Below are 19,831 nucleotides of genomic sequence, written 5' to 3' on the forward strand. Positions count from 1 at the left end.
ATTTCTTCTGAAATAGACAAAAAGCATAAGCAAAATTAACCCAGAAGGTTAACTGAATACTTTCTTAGGAGAACTATATTCCATGCCACAAATTTGCTGGATTTTCTTTTTAATTTTAAAAAGATAGACACCCACAGACAATTGAGAAAAAGCAGTTTTCATACACAAATAGGCATCAAAGTTAAGACACCTTTTGTTAATGACTCAGATAACTGGATGTGCTGAGCTATAATGCCAAACAGCATCCATTGCTATATAGTTCCAGGAAGAGCCACAGCAGCTTCTACCTTGTCCAAGGTGGAATAAGTGCCACGGGTGAAATCTTGTTCCTGCAGCTGACATTGAATTCCTTTGGCAGAGTCTCTCCTCTGATCGGTTTCTGGCATCATCTCAAGTGTCCCCACCCCCCAGCAGCTGCTGCGCTTTCGAATGCCAGCATGTCTCAAGAGAAGTAAGGATCATTCAGCTCCAAACACTGAGGAGGTTTTGGAGTCTTCCACATCAAGGGAGGCCAGCCAAGCTGTGCTCCGAGCCAACCTCTAAAAAAGACCTTGCAAAGTTGTAAATGTTTTATAGCTGAGCTCCTGCTTGAGCTGTCTCCCCCATGTTCCGTCTCCTCTGTCCCAGTGCTGGCCGCAGGCCATTAGCAAGGGGCGGACCAGAAGGGGAAACTTTGACTCACAATTTCTCCCTGAATCTCCCAGACTCTCAGGGGTGACATTCTTTACTGGACTTGGGACATAGAGGGGAAGTGGCTGGGTTCCTGTCAGAAGGCGTTTAAAAACCCAAAGCAGGAAAGACGGGGAGGACCCAGCCCAGACATTTGAAGCAGAGTTGGAGCCAGAGAACGAACAAAAGAAAAGTCATTTGGTCCCTGCTTTGAATGTAAGGGATGATTTGATAGTGTTTATTCTTGTGTATTTTTTCATTCCACTTAATTGAAGCTAAAATTCTTTTGATTTTAGAGTTGGGCTTCTGTATAACAGGCCCTCTCCTGGTTTAACTGAGTGTTCCTCAAATAGCAGTATCCTGTTTCTTTATAAAATGCATCCATTGTTTTCTTTTACACTTAGGAATTGAGGCAAAACAAACCCCTTAGATACAGAGACGCAGTGACTTTGACAATAGCTTTTTAAAGAATGATAGTAGTAGAAAAAATGATAATCATTTTTGTTTTTTACATATGTGTATATCCTAGATGGTGCCAAAGGTCCCAAATCACTAAGGGCATCCAGTTCATTGGTGGTACGAGGAGGAAAAATTAAGCGGAAGTTCGTGAATCTGGGGTAAGCGCTTCACGAGGTAACAAGCAAGCCCTCTGTAAGAGAAGGGTTACGTTCCCTTTCTGACTGTGTGCTGTCATTACAGGGCACCTTTGCGGAAGAATTCCAACAAGGGAAAGAAATGGAAAGAGAAAGAGAAAGAAGCCAATAGGTTTTCTCCAGGTAGCAGGTATGGGTGGGTGATTAAGAACACAGGTGTGTCCATGCATCTGAACTTTCTGACTTCCTGCCATTGTTACCAAAGTCAGTGGTCAGTATCTTTGTGCTGATGTGATGTATCGAGAGGTGAGATGAAAGAAAAGTTCCCGACTTGGTCCATTGGTTTAATTGCAGAATCATGGTCACGTGAACAGTTTCAGTAAATGCTTATCTAAATACGGCATAAATATATCTATGTGACAAATCAGTTAGACATACTTCAGTTTTTTTGCCTGTCTACCCACAATGCTTGTATATTCTCTTTTTAAGTCTGAAAGGGTGTTTTTGCATTTAAGTACCTTGTTGGCTTTCAAGACTGTTTCCGTCCACCTGCATATAGGAAAGACCACTGTCTCTGGACTCAGCTGTTAAACTGATTTTTGCCAATGCCATCAACTATGCTTACTATTAGATAAAAACTGTCCTATAGAGAAATGAGCTTTGTGTAACATATTGTCAAGCTTTCCCACTTTTATTCTGAGATTGCATGATTGTAAACCTGGCTTTGTCTAGGGGGACATTAAGGCACAGATGTGTGCTCTGTCTCAAGTCCAGCTGCCTGGGTTTAAATCAGTGCTCTCCCAGGCACTACCTTTAAAACCTTGGACAGGTTGTGTAGCCTCTCTAGCTTCGTTTTCTCTTCTGTGAAATGAGGATAAAAATTAAGAGTAGCTACCTCATAACATTGGTGTAAGGGTTAAATGAGTTTTCATATAAAGCTTTTAAACTGCTACCTTGCACATAGAAGGCATTCAAAAATAATAATAAAGATAGAAACTCACTAATATTATTATTTGTGAGTTACAAAGAAGTTTTATACTTATCATTTCATTTGATTCTTACAATAAGATTGGGAGAGGAGATAATAATGCTACACTTTATTGATGAAGAACTTTGCCTTCGTAGAATTTAATTGATTCGGCCAGGATTATCCAACAGGCCGTTAATGTCAGTTAGCTGGAGCTTGGCCTCTTGTTTAGATGTCTTTTCTACACTGAATGTCATATGCACTTACTTAAGCATCTAATGATGTTTATATTGCTTTATGAATTTAGGGAATCATCCCAAAAGTACAGACTAAGGAAGAAACAGACAAAATGCTAAGAATAAAGGCACACAAAATTATTTGTGTTCCATTTATCCATTTCATAGATTATCCCAAGCCTTTTTTCTTTTTTCTCTTTTCTGGCATACAACTTGGTGAGAAATTGTACCTTCTCCCTGAGATTACAGGAGAATGGGGGAGAGGGTAAAGGATGGGAAGAGAGAATTCCAAAATTTATTTTTGTTATTCTGGGTTTCCTTTATGCTGTCCCAGGGAGAATGGCAAGAAAGCTCTGTCTGTATTGAGGACAGGAATCTCAGGGGAAAATTAGGCCAAAATGCAACTCAAAAGCAATTTTTAATTTTGCATGATTTCAAAATGAGAAATTTAGTGAGTAGAATTAAGAATTAAGAATAGAAGAGTATCAAGTATGCTCAGGGGGAAAAAACAACAACAAATGGTGACACCATTTAAGGGAGAGAGAGATGCCCAAGTACACTACAGGGGAGACACCGGGACCCTTCAGAAATGACACTGTGTCCCCTGTGGTCCCGGGGCTCCTGAGGCAGCCACCACCTCTCACCTTTGGAGCGTCACCCTCAGTGGGGCGTATTAAGCACAGGCTTCCAGCAGAGGGGAGACAAGGCTTGCCTGAGTTTCATTATAGTAGCCAGAGAGTTCTCATGTCCTTGTTTAAATTTCAGGTGAAAATCAAGCAGGCCTTGATTCTCTTGGCAAGTGCTCACCTTACTCTCGGCAAACCACACATATCCCCCAGCGGGCAGTCATCTGCGCGAAGCTCAACCACCGTTAACGCCAGCTTTTGAGCCAGCAGCCACCCCGGCTACCTAGTCAGCTACATTTTAAAACATCAGTTCTTGTGTCTCTCTGCATCAGTAGTCAGGAACAATTCACATGTACAATGTTATAAAATAGTTTTCAATTAGAATCATAGTTTCATAATTATTTCTAATTACAGTAGAATGTTGACAGGACTGAAAGGAACTCATGTAATTGTAATAATAAGACAGGAAAGAAGAGGGACTTTTCCTGTTTCCAAAAATAAAAGTTTTGAGCTATTGCAGTGATTGGTTTACAGTAATCAAATCTAACGACAGCCTCCGTTCTCCTACGTAAACAAATAATTGGGCCAGAACCTTACGAAAGCTACTCTAGGAAGCACAGTTACTGTCCAGCATACTGCAGTGGAGTTGGCTTCACAGGGTCCCTGGAGATAGCTGGGGGACAAGCCCCAGTGCTGCAGGCTCCCCCTGGTCTTCCCAGTGGTTAGAAGGACTGGGAGTAAACTCATCAGTCCTGTGAAGTTGCCTCAAAAAGGATTCACAAACTGAGCTAGTAATCTTATCTTAGGCTTCTCAGCCATTTCTTATAAGATTAAAAACATTGGATGAGGTCAGTCAGTTGGTGATAACCTGAGTGTTCCCTCCCTGTCGTTTGACCTGAAAACAAACTCTGGCGGAGGTAATGAAGATAATGGTGACCTCCTTCAGAAGGTCCCATGCACATACTGCCGCTCTCGGTGCCCCCGAACCCTGCAGCAAGACATCGTCGACCATACCTCCACCAGAGACTCCTGGACACTCGCGGGCAAGCCTGGGTCAGTCTCTTCTGGGGTCACTGCCCCTTTCTCCTGGGTCCTGGTACACACAAAGTTCTGTTTGTGCCCTCCAAGAGTCTGTTAACCGAGTCCTGTGTAAGTACTGGCGGCTCTGTGGTGGAGTGAATGGCGACCTCCTCCAAGAGGGCTTGTGCCATACCCAGGTCTGCTGCACCCAGAGCCCCTGCCCCTGCGACAGGCCACTGCTGACGCGTTCCTTTGCAGGAGGCACTCAGACACAGTTCTGGCTCAGTCTCTGTAGGGTCTCTGGGTCCTGGTGCGCAGAAGGTTTGTTTGAGCCCTCTGAGCGTCCTGGGAGGTAAGGGGTTTGATTCTGAGTGCGATTTTGCCCCTCCTACCGTCTTGCTGGGGCTTCTCCTTTGCCCTTGGATGTGGGGTCTCTTTTTTTGGTGGGATCCAACATTCTCTAGTCGCCGGTTGTTCAGCAGCAAGTTGTAGTTTTGGAGTTCTCGCAGGAGAAGATGAGCACATGTCCTTCTGCTCTACCATCTTATGTCAAAACCTGCCTCAGTGATCAGTGCAACGAAATAGAGGAAAATAATAGAATGGGAAAGACTAGAGATCTCTTCAAGAAAATTAGAGATGCCAAGGGAACATTTCATGCAAAGATGGGCACAATAAAGGATAGAAATGCTGTGGACCTAACAGAAGCAGAAGATATTAAGAAGAGGTGGCAAGAATACACGGAAGAACTATACAAAAAAGATCTTCATGACCCAGATAATCACGAGGGTGTGATCACTCACCTAGAGCCAGACATCCTGGAATGTGAAGTCAAGTGGGCCTTAGGAAGCATCTCTGTGAACCAAGCTAGTGGAGGTGATGGAATTCCAGTTGAGTTATTTCATCCTAAAAGATGATGCTGTGAAAGTGCTACACTCAACATGCCAGCAAATTTGGAAAACTCAGCAGTGGCCACAGGACTCGAAAAGGTCAGTTTTAGAAAGACAATCCCAAAGAATGCTCAAACCACCACACAGTTGCACTCATCTCACACGCTAGCAAAGTAATGCTCAAAATTCTGCAAGCCGGGCTTCAGCAGTGCATGAACTTCCAGGTGTTCAAGCTGGATTTAGAGAAGGCAGAGGAACCAGTGATCAAATTGCCAGCATTCGCTGGATCACTGAAAAAGCAAGAGAGTTCCAGAAAAACATCTGCTTCTGCTTTACTGACTATGCCAAAGCCTTTGACTGTATCGATCACAACAAACTGTGGAAAATTCTTCAAGAGATGGGAATAGCAGACCACCTGACCTGCCTCCTGAGAAATCTATATGCAGGTCAAGAAGCAACGGTTAGAACGGGACATGGAGCAAAAGACTGGTTCCAAATTGGGAAAGGAGTACATCAAGGCTGTATATTGTCACCCTGCTTATTTAACTTATATGCAGAGTACATCATGAGAAATGCTGGGCTGGATGAAGCACAAGCTGAAATCAAGATTGATGGGAGAAATATCAGTAACCTCAGATATGCAGATAACACCACCATTATCATAGAAAGCGAAGAGCCTCTTGATGAAAGTGAAAGAGGAAAGTGAAAAAGTTGGCTTAAAACTCAGCATTCAGAAAACTAAGATCATGGCATCCGGTCCCATCACTTCATGGCAAATAGATGGGGAAACAGTGGAAACATGGCTGACTTTATTTTGGGGGGCTCCAAAATCACTGCAGATGGTGACTGCAGCCATGAAATTAAAAGATGCTTGCTCCTTGGAAGAAAAGCTATGACCAACCTAGACAGCATATTAAAAAGCAGAGACATCGTTTTGCCAACAAAGGTCCATTTATTCAAAGCTTTGGTTTTTCCAGTAGTCATGTATGGATGTGAGAGTTGGACTATAAAGAAAGCTGAGTGCTGAAGTATTGATGCTTTTGAACTGTGGTGTTGGAGAAGACTCTTGAGAGTCTGTTGAACAGCAAGGAAACCCAAGCAGTCCATCCTAAAGGAAATCAGTCCTGAATATACATTGGTAGGACTGATAACTGAAGCTGAAACTCCGATACTTTGGCCACCTTATGTGAAGAACTGACTCATTTGAAAAGAACCTGATGCTGAGAAAAATTGAAGGTGGGAGGAGAAGGGGACAACAGAGGATAAAATGGTTGGATGGCATCACTGACTTGATGGACATGAGATTGAGTAAGCTCCAGGAGTTGGTGATGGAAGGGAGGCCTGGTGTGCTGCAGTCCATGGGGTTGCAAAGAGTTGGACACAACTGAGCAACTCAACTGAACTGAAAACTGAAAGAGTAGAGAGCTTATGTTGTTCCTTGTGTAGACAAAATGACTCAAATACATGATCAACATGAAACAAATAGATGAGTTTAAAATAAGGAGAAGACAAAATAAGGAGAAAAACGCAGGATTTGGTCCTATCCTTTTCAAATACATGCTCAGTGAACTTTCTGATTTAACCAGGTTACACAGCAGGTAATCAAAGCTGGAAAGAGTTGTCTGAGCTTGCTCATCCCTTAAAGTGTTCACCAGAGAAAGGTAAAATACTCTCCTTAGAGCAAGGAAACGCTCCCGGCTCAGTCACTGAATGGAAAGCCCTGTGAGCAGACACGTGTGTCTCAGGACAGGGCTAGGTGGTGGCAGGTGGGAAAATGACAAGGCAAGGAGACAGCGCTCCTCTGTGGAAGTGAGGCAGCTTTCTCCTTTAAAGTCTGAATAGTGGAGAAGATGCAGAGCTGGAATCCAGCATTCATCCTGACTTTGCCACAGGTAAGGCTCTGAATTCCTCACCAAAAAGCAAGTGAGTTCAACTAAAACTACATAGTCTGTGATCCCCATCTGTCTCTGGTCTACATCGTCCAACATGGTAACCTCTAGTCAGATGTGGCCATTGAGCACTTGAAGTATAGCTCGTATATACTGAGATGTATGCTTGATTTTAAAAACTTAGTATGGGAAAAAAATAATGTGAAATATCTTGATATTTTTATAATACTGATTGCATGTTGAAATAATATTTGGATATTTGGGATAAAAATAAAACAAAAATTAATTTTACTTTTTTTTCCACATGGCTACTAGAAATTTTTAGTTTACATATATGATTCATATTATATTTCTATTGGATAGTGTTGATCTATATGATTTCATGAAAAGCATACTCTTGATTTCTAACTCATTATTTTGTTGTTCTATAAATTAGTATTAATTTGCTTGTTTACCTTTTTTTATCTATATGTACTCCTCTTTGTTCCAAATATTATTTTATGATACAACAATATAATTTATTTTCAAAGTAAATTGGATAGGGAAAGACAGGATGAAACAAAAAGTAAGATTGGTACTTAAAATAGAACATCTTCAGCAGTACTTCATAGTAAATGGCAGTGGCCTCCAGTAAAAGCCAAGAACATAATGTCAAAGTGGTTAAGAACCTGAGTTCAAATCCCAGCTCTCTCTGTCACTTGTCCTCTTGAGCAAGTTACCTAACCTCTCTGTGCCTCAGTTTTCTTATACACTTACCTCTCCAGGTCATTAGAGGGACTGAGATTGCGTTTAACCACATTTTAAGTCCTTACTAAATATAAGTGGCTATCATCATTATTACTACTTAAGATAATTTTTATTGCTGGGATATAAAAACATTCTCTGTACATATTTTGCTTACAGTCTCCTTTATGCAGGGGTGACTTTGGTGATATCTTGAATAATACTTGCACTGTGTGGATTGTAGTTCAGCTAGCTCTTCATAGATGCTGTTTCTCTCAAAGATGAATCATAGCGCTATAGTGAGCTTTGAGATTATACCGAGAGACAAGTGTGTGGAGGGCAGTCCTGCCTTGTTGCTGAGAGCCTCTGCTGCTGAGCGGGGGAGAAAACACACTAGTTTCCGAAGAGCTAAGAGCAAGATAAAGCGCAAAGAGGAAAACCTAAATCTGCCTAAACCTGGTCTGGAGAGGAGCCAAATTTTTCCCTCAAAAAAATGTTTACAAACAAAAATGTAGTTATAAATGCCAGTGGAGGATGGTGATCAGAAATTGGCAGAATAATCTGAGCCTTGGAGCTTGGAAAGTTTTAAAGCACATGTTTGCAAACCATTAGGACCCATGAGCAGTGATGGCAGAAACTCAGGAAAGCACCCCCGGAGAGCTCAACCTTGGCCGTGGGCTCCCAGGAGCGCTCCCTTTCACTGGATGTTTTCGATGCCCAAAGGGGGCTTTGTCATTAAATTTGTGTTATAAGTTTAAAGTAATCAATAAAGTCTCCCAGTTTTACAGCCTAACTTTTTTTTGAGTTTCAGCTCAGCTTACAAATCTCATTTTGTTTATACATCTAATAAAATCTTATGTGGAATAAAGGCAGTCACTTTCGTGAAGACGTTTGAACAATATGAGCTTAGCCTCAGGAGGGCAGACTCGTTGCCCCCAAATCGTCCTGTTTTAGGTGCATTTATACATTTAATCTGTTTCGTTTTCCTTTTAAGTAATTCCCTGTGCCTGAAAGCTGACACAATAACATTCCTGACAAGTTAGTACTTTTCATACTTAAAAAGCTTTTCAAAATCTAATAAAGTAAAATAGCTATAGTGACTCTAAAGGTCCCAATACTCTTATCAGTGTGGTTATTTAACTTAATTAGTTAAATCTGAAATCAGTTAAATGTATTAAAATAGACTCAATAGGTAAGTTTCTCAGATTTCTAATGCAAGTTTTTGTAAATACTGAGCAATATATTTATTACTCCTGAACTAACATTTTTATTTTGATAATATAGATTTTATTTACATAGTCATCTTGCTGTTTCATTTTATATCTTCCCAGTATGGGAGAGACTCATTAAGGGAACAGTTTCTCCATCTAAAATGAGAAAAATCTATTTTTCCTTCAACACTCCTAGGTTCTTCAACTGAAGCCCTGTAAATTAAACTGACAGAAGACAGTTAATAAGGGAAAGGCATACAAATGTATTTAATGTAATTTTTATGAGACACAGGAGCCTTCATAAGGAAATGAAGACCCAGAGAAGGAGTTAAGCCCGAAGAATTTTTATAGTAGATTTGATGAAGTGTAGAAAATTTGGGGAAATGTGATAGGACAAAAAGGTATGAGCTAAGAGTAGTAAGCTGAGGACACTCAGCAAGTCCTGTTCATTCGCTTGCTCAGATCCCTCTTGGTACCTGTGGAGATGTCTGCTCCTCTCCTCTGCATGTAGGAGGGCACCTGTTGGCCCCCAGGGTCTTGTTACCTGGTTCAGGGGGGAGGTGGGAGGTCAGAGAGCTCCTCCTGCATCTGCCATTCCTCAGATTCCTTCAGCTTAAAATATTCAAAAGACTAGATATACCCAGGTACCATATTTTGGGATAGCATTTCCTGAACCCCATCATAAGTCAAAGTTAAGCACTTTATAGTGACTATCTCAGATGGGTTGTTGATTATTGACCAGATATTTAGACTATAACTCAGAATCTGGAAACAGGATGTATTCAGTGTTATTGGCCTGGCTGCAGATGGACACCCTCTTGTTATAGCTGTGATCTGTTCAGGTCTCTCAGTCACCTTCAGAAGAGGCTGGCTTTACAACTTCAGTCTCCTTGGTGAACATTAGAACCTGACAGAATTACTTCGTCTGACTTGAGTAAATGGAGGTCTGCAACCCTTCCTCTGGTTGCACCTAAGTTTCTTCAATTAATCTCCTTTACTACCTGCTTGAGTTCTATATTCTGTTTATACTTTCTCTGTTCTGGCAGTTCCTGAACGCCTAATTATATTTTGATGACTCCAGTTATATTCTGAGTATTTTATACACCTTTTATTCAAAGTTAAACTGAAAAAAAATTCACCAAGGAATGTTTACTTGAGCAACTTAATTTTGGGGTGTTAGCACCAGGATAAACTGGTTTCAAGATGTGTACAAATTACTTAATTGTTTTATAGAGTTGCTAATTGTAAACCATTTAAATGCCAGGAGACAGTAACTCCCCCCGTCACACAGCCCCAAAATGACATTTCAGGATTATGGAGACTTAACTTTAAGCCATGCTTTCTCCCAGTTCCTATGAATAAAACAATCAGGGGGTCCCTGGTGGTCCAGTGGTTAATGCTCAGTGCTTCCATGGCAGGGGACACAGGTTCAATCCCTGGTCAGGGAACTAACACCCCATATGCTGCACAGCAAAAAAAAAAAAAAAAAAATGGAAAAAGAAAATGAAAGTTTCCAACAGGGATGTAATAGTAATTTATGAATCTAGTTTTTCCAAACGTGATAGTGAACCATTAGTGTATAAACTGTAAAAGAAAAATAAACATAGAACACATACCTGTGTTGATCCTCCAAAAGTTATTTTCAGATCTATTAATCATTTCTGCCAATCGTGAGTTTTCAAGGGGATTATTAAGGATCTAGATAGAGTTTATGCCCCTTGGACCATAATCTGTCCTCAAACTCTAAAACATTAAGAAAAGGAAGGAAGAATTTTATGTTATTCTTAACAGATTTCTCCACAAAGTGAAACAGTCTGTAAGAGTGATCAATAATAGAATAACCATTACCAAACCCTCTCTGCTCCTTTTGTAGACCCAAGAGTTGAGTTTATCCAAAAGGAGATTGGCATTTGTTTCAGAAAAGTTGGTAAGCTGATAGGTCTACAATTTTAAAGTAGTGGAGGATTTTATTTCTTTTTTTTTTTTAGTTTATTTTTATTATTATTATTTTTTTTTCCAGTGGGTTTTGTCGTACATTGATATGAATCAGCCATGGATTTACATGTATTCCCAATCCCGATCCCCCCTCCCACCTCCCTCTCCACCCGATTCCTCTGGGTCTTCCCAGTGCACCAGGCCGGAGCACTTGTCTCGTGCATCCCACCTGGGCTGGTGATCTGTTTCACCGTAGATAGTATACATGCTGTTCTTTTGAAATATCCCACCCTCACATTCTCCCACAAAGTTCAAAAGTCTGTTCTGTATTTCTGTGTCTCTTTTTCTGTTCTGCATATATATTCTGTTCTGCATATAGGGTTATCGTTACCATCTTTCTAAATTCCATATACATGTGTCAGTATGCTGTAATGTTCTTTATCTTTCTGGCTGACTTCACTCTGTATAATGGGCTCCAGCTTCATCCATCTCATTAGGACTGGTTCAAATGAATTCTTTTTAATGGCTGAGTAATATTCCATGGTGTATATGTACCACAGCTTCCTTATCCATTCATCTGCTGATGGGCATCTAGGTTGCTTCCATGTCCTGGCTATTATAAACAGTGCTGCGATGAACATTGGGGTGCACATGTCTCTTTCAGATCTGGTTTCCTCAGTGTGTATGCCCAGAAGTGGGATTGCTGGGTCATATGGCAGTTCTATTTCCAGTTTTTTAAGAAATCTCCACACTGTTTTCCATAGCGGCTGTACTAGTTTGCATTCCCACCAACAGTGTAAGAGGGTTCCCTTTTCTCCACACCCTCTCCAGCATAGCCAAAGTAATCTTGAGAAAGAAGAATGGAACTGGAGGAATCAACCTGCCTGACTTCAGACTCTACTACAAAGCCACAGTCATCAAGACAGTATGGTACTGGCACAAAGACAGAAATATAGATCAATGGAACAGAATAGAAAGCCCAGAGATAAATCCACGAACCTATGGACACCTTATCTTTGACAAAGGAGGCAAGGATATACAGTGGAAAAAAGACAACCTCTTTAACAAGTGGTGCTGGGAAAACTGGTCAACCACTTGTAAAAGAATGAAACTAGAACACTTTCTAACACCATACACAAAAATAAACTCAAAATGGATTAAAGAGCTAAATGTAAGACCAGAAACTATAAAACTCCTAGAGGAGAACATAGGCAAAACACTCTCCGACATAAATCAAAGCAAGATCCTCTATGACCCACCTCCCAGAATATTGGAAATAAAAGCAAAACTAAACAAATGGGACCTAATGAAACTTAAAAGCTTTTGCACTACAAAGGAAACTATAAGTAAGGTGAAAAGACAGCCCTCAGATTGGGAGAAAATAATAGCAAATGAAGAAACAGACAAAGGATTAATCTCAAAAATATACAAGCAACTCCTGCAGCTCAATTCCAGAAAAATAAATGACCCAATCAAAAAATGGGCCAAAGAACTAAACAGACATTTCTCCAAAGAAGACATACAGATGGCTAACAAACACATGAAAAGATGCTCAACATCACTCATTATTAGAGAAATGCAAATCAAAACCACAATGAGGTACCATTACACGCCAGTCAGGATTTTATTTCTTAAATGAACATTCTATACTCTAGTTCCAAGCAGATGGAAGCAAACCACAGTTCTATTTTTGAAGGACACTAGGAACCACACAGAGGTTCCATCAGCTCAGGGAGCTTTAGAGTCAAGGATACACAAAGAAATGAGGGGGACAGGATACAGCCTCAGCAGAGGCACAACCAGACCTCCTGGAGAACTGGAACACAGTTTCCAAAGTGCCCCAGGGGCTGGTGGTTTGCAGGTATGGGGACAGTTGCTGTCTCCGTAGAAGTGGGCTTTCGTTGCTTTCTATGTGACAGTCCCTTTGTATCATTGATTTCTTGGTGTAGAAAGCTAGAGCAGAAAGCCTCTGGATGTCATCCAGGGCTGAACTTCCATGACTTCATCATTCTCACATCATGGCCTTCAGACCCGTCTTCAGTGCTGGATGTACAAGTCCACATGGAATTATTTGTCTTGAGTATTTTCCTGGCAGTGAGAATTTTATGAAAGGGTTTAGTGAGATGTGGTCTTCAAATTTTGTTTGAAACATTACCTGGCTAGGATTTGAGCTACCAAAAGTCCTTTTCATGGGTCTTAGAATGAGAACAGTCAGGCAATAATATCCCTACTTGCTATTTATTAGAAGTTGTAGTGGTGGTTGTTTTAAAAGCATTGTTACAAAAGCAGTTCACTTGGGCATAGTACAGGATACTCATGCTGTCGTTAATAGTGGCCTGTTTATAAATTTGAAAACAGTATCCATATATTTAAGTACTAACGTACCTTATGTGAATTACAGATGGAACTCTTTAAAAAATTCCCATGTTACTTTGATTAACTGATTCAGAAATTTATAACCAAAGACAAAAATAAACATCAGGTCCAGGTTATCTCATATATTCCCAGTTATGAGTATGAGACTACAGAGAAAATATTTTTATGTTTTAAAGCATATAAAAGATATATAAAATACAAAAAATATTTTAAAGCATAAAAAAATATTTTTATGTTTTAAAGCACAGTTAGAGCTTTCTGAGCATTTTTACTGGAATGTGGGACTGAACTAAAAGATAAGCCTGAGAAGGTATATTATGACTAGCTAGTTAGATTTATCTGCAGAGAGATTTACCCCCCCAGAGGTATGTGATTATGTTTTCCAGGAGTGGGGCTGGGGAGAGGGACTTTGAGACCCAACTCCATGGAGATGTTCTGGGGCTGTAAAGCTGGAGACGTGAGTCTTACCTTCCTCTGACACAGATCACTTTCCAAAGCACAAGCACCCAAGATCCTTCTCAAGGTGAACTTGTTTACATTAAGGGGATAAGATCTCTCTCCCTCTCTTAGAGAAGATAAGGGGGACAGCTGTCCTTCTGCTATATAACCTTAAAGATTCACATTTTAAAAAATTCCTCACATATAATGTCAACCACGTACAGGATGACAACTCGTTCTCATTGTATCACCCTGGAGAGAGGAAATCAGGGCATCGGGAACCAGTGCAGTGACTTCCTATAAGTAAATAATAACCTATTTTCACACCAGAAACCTCAAATTTGGACTCAGGACAATATTCATAAATACACATATTAAAAACATTTAGTGAGTTCAGATATATATTTGAAATGTCGATTCCAGGTCAACTCCCTCTCCCCCAAATTCTAACTTGGTAAGTCCAGGTACCCAAAAATCTGTGTTTATACAGTTGGCCCAGATGGTGCTTACTTATCAGACTGACTTGGGGACCACTGCACCGGCCCATGATCCAGGAATAAAAAGTGGGCTTCCCTGGTGGCACAGACGGTAAAGCGTCTGCCTGCAATGCGGGAGACCTGGGTTCAATCCCTGGGTCGGGAAGATCTCCTGGAGAAGGAAATGGCAACCCACTCCAGTATTCTTGCCTGGAAAATCCCATGGACGGAGGAGCCTGGTAGGCCACAGTCCATGGGGTCTCAAAGAGTCAGACACGACTGAGCGACTTCACTCACTCGCAGAGCAGTCTGCCTCTGCTAGTATGCTTTCCTAAGTTCAGTTATGGTAACCCCACCCCACCCCCCACTTCTTAATAGTAAGTGGATTTAAGAATATAATTTTTTTACGTTAAACTTTAGGATAAAATTGAAGGTTGGCGTATTTCTGGTTGGTCGTTCTCTGTTATCCTTGCAGACCCCTTTGGTTTTTAAAAAATAAATACAAAATTAAAATAATATCTTCTATAATCTTTAGTATGATGAACACTTTTACTCATCCAACCTGTGATTTCAGTGTGCTGCTAAAACTTTACTGACTTCTGCATTCTCTTTAGTTATCGTTCTCATAACCCCTTTACATTTGTATATTGCTTTAGTTTTACAAGATGCTTTTATAATAATTGTCCCATTTGAGTCTCACAATATACTTTAGAAATGAACAGAAATTGTTAGGAGTTGTATCATCTATGTAAATTTGAAATGTGTAATATTTGAAAATAATGTGAAATGAAATGTGAGGTTGAGATTCAGTATACCTCTGGGACATAAGTTGCCCATAAGCCATGCTGTTGAGGCATTTTTAATTGAAAGGGAAGCTCTTTGTTGTCGTGACATTAACAGCTAACAAATAATAAGTATTATATCAGTTATCACTTGAACTTACTGAGGGTGCCTTCTTCCAAAATGCACAGAAACTGCTGCCCATTCCTGCCTTAGCTCTTGATGATTTTTTTAATCAAAAGATAAATATAAATATGCAAGTGCTTGCATTAAGAAAACAAAGTCTGTTTTCAGGCTGTTTTTCAAATGCCTTTGAGTCCTTAAAATGTCACACAATAAGCACAGACCTTTCTACTTTTACAGTTTTCAAAGCACTTTCACACATACCTAATTTAATTCTTAACCACATATAAGATATACATAGAATACCCACCTTTTATGGATGAGGAAATAGAGGCAAAGAAGGCCCAAGGCCATGTGCACAGGAAGTGAAAGGCCCTGGACTTCCAAGCAGGGTTTCAGGACCTCTAGTCTGGAGCTCCTCCTGTGATAAGGCACTAAGGTGATGATGAAAAACCAATAAGGTGTGTGTTCTGCTTAACGTATCATGAGCCCAGAAATTTCCAGTTATTAAATGTATCATTTTCTGAAGTCTCAGGCTCTTGGGAACTTGTGTTCCGAGGAGGCCAGGGTAAAATGCTGCTTATGAGCTCACGTCACTAGTAGTGAGGCACTCATATGTGACCCAAATAAAGGGAACGCTGTGATCATTAACTCAAAGCAGTTCCTAAAAGACCGTGTCCCTCTCTGATACTAATTTATCCACATACATTTAATCCCATTTCAAAAAAGTCATCATGGCCATGGTGATACCAAAATACTTCTCATTGTTATAACATCCATTTAGATGTAAAAAAAAATTAATGTTCTAGTCAAAAGTGCAAAATTTGTACTCTGTTGTGTAGGACAATTTCTCAAACTATTACTTCAGACTGTATTCAGAGTACCTTAAAAATTCAGTTCTGTAAGTTTTCCATCTGCCCTTTTCCTTTGTCTAACACACCTCTTCTTTTCCTAACCCAGGATCTTCAGATGCAGGCTGGAAACCTGGAAACCAACGCCATCCTCCACTGCTCAGGCCTCCACACGCTCAACTGGCCTGCCTTTCTCGTGGTTTAATGAAAGCCGAAAAGGATCCTATTCCTTCAGGAATCTGCCTTCATCTGCAAGTCCCCTTCAGCCTTCTCCTGAAGCTCTAATTTCAGATAAAAAGGGGTCTAAGGTAGAAAACACGTGGATTTAAAAAAGCAAACAAGAAAACCCCAATCCTTCCTCCTCTTCAGTCTTTGGAAAGCATTCTCAACTTGTGTGTATACTCTGGATTTGAGAAACCAATGTGATAACACTGCAATAAACAATGCATGGTGTTTTTGTGTTGGGGAGAAAGAAAGCCTTATTTAACCACCACCTTCTTTAATACTATTCCATTCTAGATTGTACGTTAATCTTTGATTTCCCTGTCTTTTCACATATTGCTATTTAATCTCAGTTTGACAGTTAAGCCATGCTGGGAAAGATGCATTTGAATCCTGGAACAGTATGATAAATCTGTTTACCAAGTATTCCACTTTAAATTACATTACAAAACTATTTTTGCTGTGCTCTTCAAGATTTACTGGAAAACAAATAAATTTGAGACTGAATATCTGTTCAATATATCTAAATGAAACCCTTTCAAACAAATCAATGCTGACATAGCACCCTTACTTATTTCTTCTTTTAAATCAAACTTCCGTGTTGATAAACTGTGATCATTCTATCACCAGAGTTTTTTAACTTTAGCAGAATGGGGAATTATATGGTTATTTGTTTTTAAATGCATGACGGTTATTTCCAGCATGACCCTGCAAACCTTACCTAACAATGTATTGAAACACATGTGGTGGCTAACTTTCATGTGTTGTTTTGTCTCCTTTTATCTGTGTTCACTTTTCTTTCTCAAACAGTAACCTGTGATTAATGTTACTTGAATTTAATTCTTTTCTTGAGGTCAACAGCTCTTAACGTTTTGACAGAGTTTGAGGTCGTTATCTCCATTGACAGTATCAAATGGTAATGTGCTGTGTTAAATGCTCTCAGGCTTAAATGTTTTACTAGCTTAGCGCCTGTGCTCTGATTTCATCTCCTTTTCTGAAGTTTTAGCAAACCTTTGGAGTGTGGTACGGAATTCTCTAGCCTCTGCCATGGTTTTTATTCTTGACAACCAGCTAAACCCAATGCAAGGGAACCTAATGGGAAACTGTAACAGTCCAGTTCCTCAGGAAGTGGAATAAGAAATAAGATGGTGTTTGGTCAGGTGCTTGGAATTCCAGGAAAGGCAATGCTTCTAGAATTATTAGCAGAAGTTTTGGCAACAGCAGACCACATTGGTCTTGAAACATTTTCAGCCTTGGATCTGAGAAGTCTGAATGTTTGAATAATTCCAGTTTTTATCTTGCATTGGAGAGACTCTCGAGATTTGGTTTAAAATGTTTTACAAATGCAACTGTGTAGTCATTGTGAGTTTATTTGACTGTAACATCCACTGAACATTTTCAGTAAGTTCTGGGGAAGTTTTACTGACACACCCGAGCTCCTCCAACCCCCAGGTGATTATTTGGACACGTGTGTCTGGCCACGCTCCAGCCTCTTTGGTACTCCACCGGTGCTGTGCGAGAGTTGTATTTTAGCGTGTAACTACTAGTGTAATGTCAGACTGTGACCTCCCCCAGAACTCATCATCTTGAAGGTTACATCCAGGAGAGGATCTGCCATTTCTCACAGTGTTTATCACAGCCAACGGCAAGCAGTCCTTCCCAGGGGGTGCCCAAGTTACCTTTCTAATATGGATTGCCATCTGTTCCTAATAACTCAGGCTCGCCACACCATCTTGTATTTTTACTCACACTGTTACGCATCACAATTAGGGCCAAAGCAGATAGGCTTATTAACAGTACTCCTCTGAGCAGTTGTAGAGGATAATGAATGCTGTACCCTTGAAGAGAGACTGAAGAATCATTTCTCTAAAATACCTGTCCTTTCATGTGATAGAGAAAGAGCCCAGAATTCTGTGTCCAGCACAGAAGGCTAGAGTTCCCAACCACTGGTAGGTGAAGGTCACCCAACCAAATATGCCTCTCTTCTGAGATGACTTATAAAGAACCTCTCTAAAGCTTGTAAACAGACTTGTCTCTGGTTCACTCACCAGGCTCACTTAACGTGGAGCTTTGTTTATTTTTTCAGAATTTTCCCTTCAATGATGATTTCAGTCCTAGCAGCACCAGTTCAGCAGACCTGAGCGGCCTGGGAGCAGAACCCAAGACGCCTGGCCTCTCTCCGTCCTTGCTGCTCTCATCCGACGAGGTATGTGCACGGCATAGGCCACGGAGCTGCCGTCTCAGATCCTCCACAATGCCCACAAACTGTCACAGGGGAGAACGTTTTCAGGCAGACTTTGCAGATCAGTCATCAGGACTGTGGTTTCACATTTGATTTGAAAGCCTTGCGATTTCGCCCTCTGTCTGCCTCAACGTGGAAGCCAAGTTCTGTCTCTGAGCCCCTGTAAGCTGTCCAGGGGACTCCTGGGCCTTTCTGGGATATAAATGGGATGGCTTTCCACGGACGGGTGGGGCTGGGTGGCTGAGCACCGCACAGCTCACCTTCACCACCCCCGTGCTCCCTCTGAGTCAGGCGTGGCCCCTGATTGAGGATCACTGCGGGGGGTGGGGGGGGTGCAATTCTGATAAGGAGGGACCACTCGGGAAAAAAACCACTTACTTAGAAGCCAGGGTCAGGTGGGCTCTGTGATGAATTCTCAGGAGATAACTGCATACAGGGGAGGCAGAAGGCTCCACTGGTAATTTATGTGACTTAGTGCGCCGAGAGAGAAGGAGGAGAAAGAAATCCCAGTACTGGAAGCGGGTTGGGGTCAGGGAGAGAAGCTCTATAAGTAAAGATATATTCACCCAAAATATCTGTTCCTAGTTACTTCTTTCTAACATGATTTTTGCTTTGTAAAACTTTTGTACCTCTTAAATTTTTCTGTCCGTATTCTTCAGACCTGGCATGATTTTAATTGTATGGAAAATGTGTACTGTATATGCATGCTTCCTATTTCTGTAACACTTTTCTTTTTGATTCCTTTGTTGCTCTCTCACTCAGAGCCTGGATATGATAGATGACGAGGTGAGCTTTCAGTGGGCTGTGTGTGGTGGCTTATGGGGTAGCGTCTGAAGCTTCTTTTCTTTCTTTGTAATGATTTAAAATCAAACGAGACAGGAAATGTTCCCCTGCAGTGGGTTTCCTCATGTTAAATAGTTTCACTCTCTGCCCTTGTCCCAATCTTAGTGGAAAAGACATTCAAAGGGATCTCCACCTCCAGAGCCCCTTGCTGTGTCTCCCACCACCATTAGCCCGACACAGACCATTGTGTTTCACCCCCTTGCCCTCATCTCAGCTTCCCCATTTCCTCCTGTTTCCCTGCATGGTCACTAAGGTGCTCCCACCTCTCCTCCCGGATTTATCACCACCTTCATCTCCTCTCAGCCTAGTGGGTCTTAAAACCAAGCTGCCTTTGCACGATTCATAGTCATGTCCTGTGTTGGACAGAACCAGAGATTTGGAATAAACTACTAAGTGCTGAGCTCTGGCACTTGCTAGCTGCATAATCTTGGAGAGGTCTGTAGACTTTCTGAGCTTCACTTGCCTCATTTATTGAAAGTAATTTGATAATTTGTAAATTACCCATCCCACCTTCCTTACAGGTTTGCTTGCTGCTCCAATGAAATAATGGCTGTGATACTTCCCCTACTAAGAATGCTTGAGGGCTTACTGCTCCCCTTCTAAGTAAAATATATACCTCAATATTTTAAAATGTATCTTTACATATTTCTAATGTCTTAGCAGAGGACCAATGCAGAGCAGTTCATTACATACAGAGATAAGTGACGTACTTGTTTTCTGCATC

The 19,831-nt window shown here is 40.9% G+C and overlaps 1 protein-coding gene across 1 annotated transcript in view; it reads left to right on the forward strand.

Moving 5' to 3' along the window:
• PPP1R9A (protein phosphatase 1 regulatory subunit 9A) overlaps window positions 1–19,831 on the forward strand; it is a 322,249-nt gene that overhangs the window by 294,454 nt on the left and 7,964 nt on the right. The window contains exons 16-19 of the mRNA XM_061164924.1: window positions 1,199–1,286; window positions 1,369–1,452; window positions 15,910–16,108; window positions 18,109–18,228. Coding sequence (XP_061020907.1) covers window positions 1,199–1,286; window positions 1,369–1,452; window positions 15,910–16,108; window positions 18,109–18,228 — 491 coding nt within the window. The remainder of the gene's footprint in view (window positions 1–1,198; window positions 1,287–1,368; window positions 1,453–15,909; window positions 16,109–18,108; window positions 18,229–19,831) is intronic.

The sequence above is a fragment of the Dama dama genome, chromosome 18 (genome assembly GCF_033118175.1).
Source record: "Dama dama isolate Ldn47 chromosome 18, ASM3311817v1, whole genome shotgun sequence".
NCBI lineage: Eukaryota > Metazoa > Chordata > Mammalia > Artiodactyla > Cervidae > Dama > Dama dama.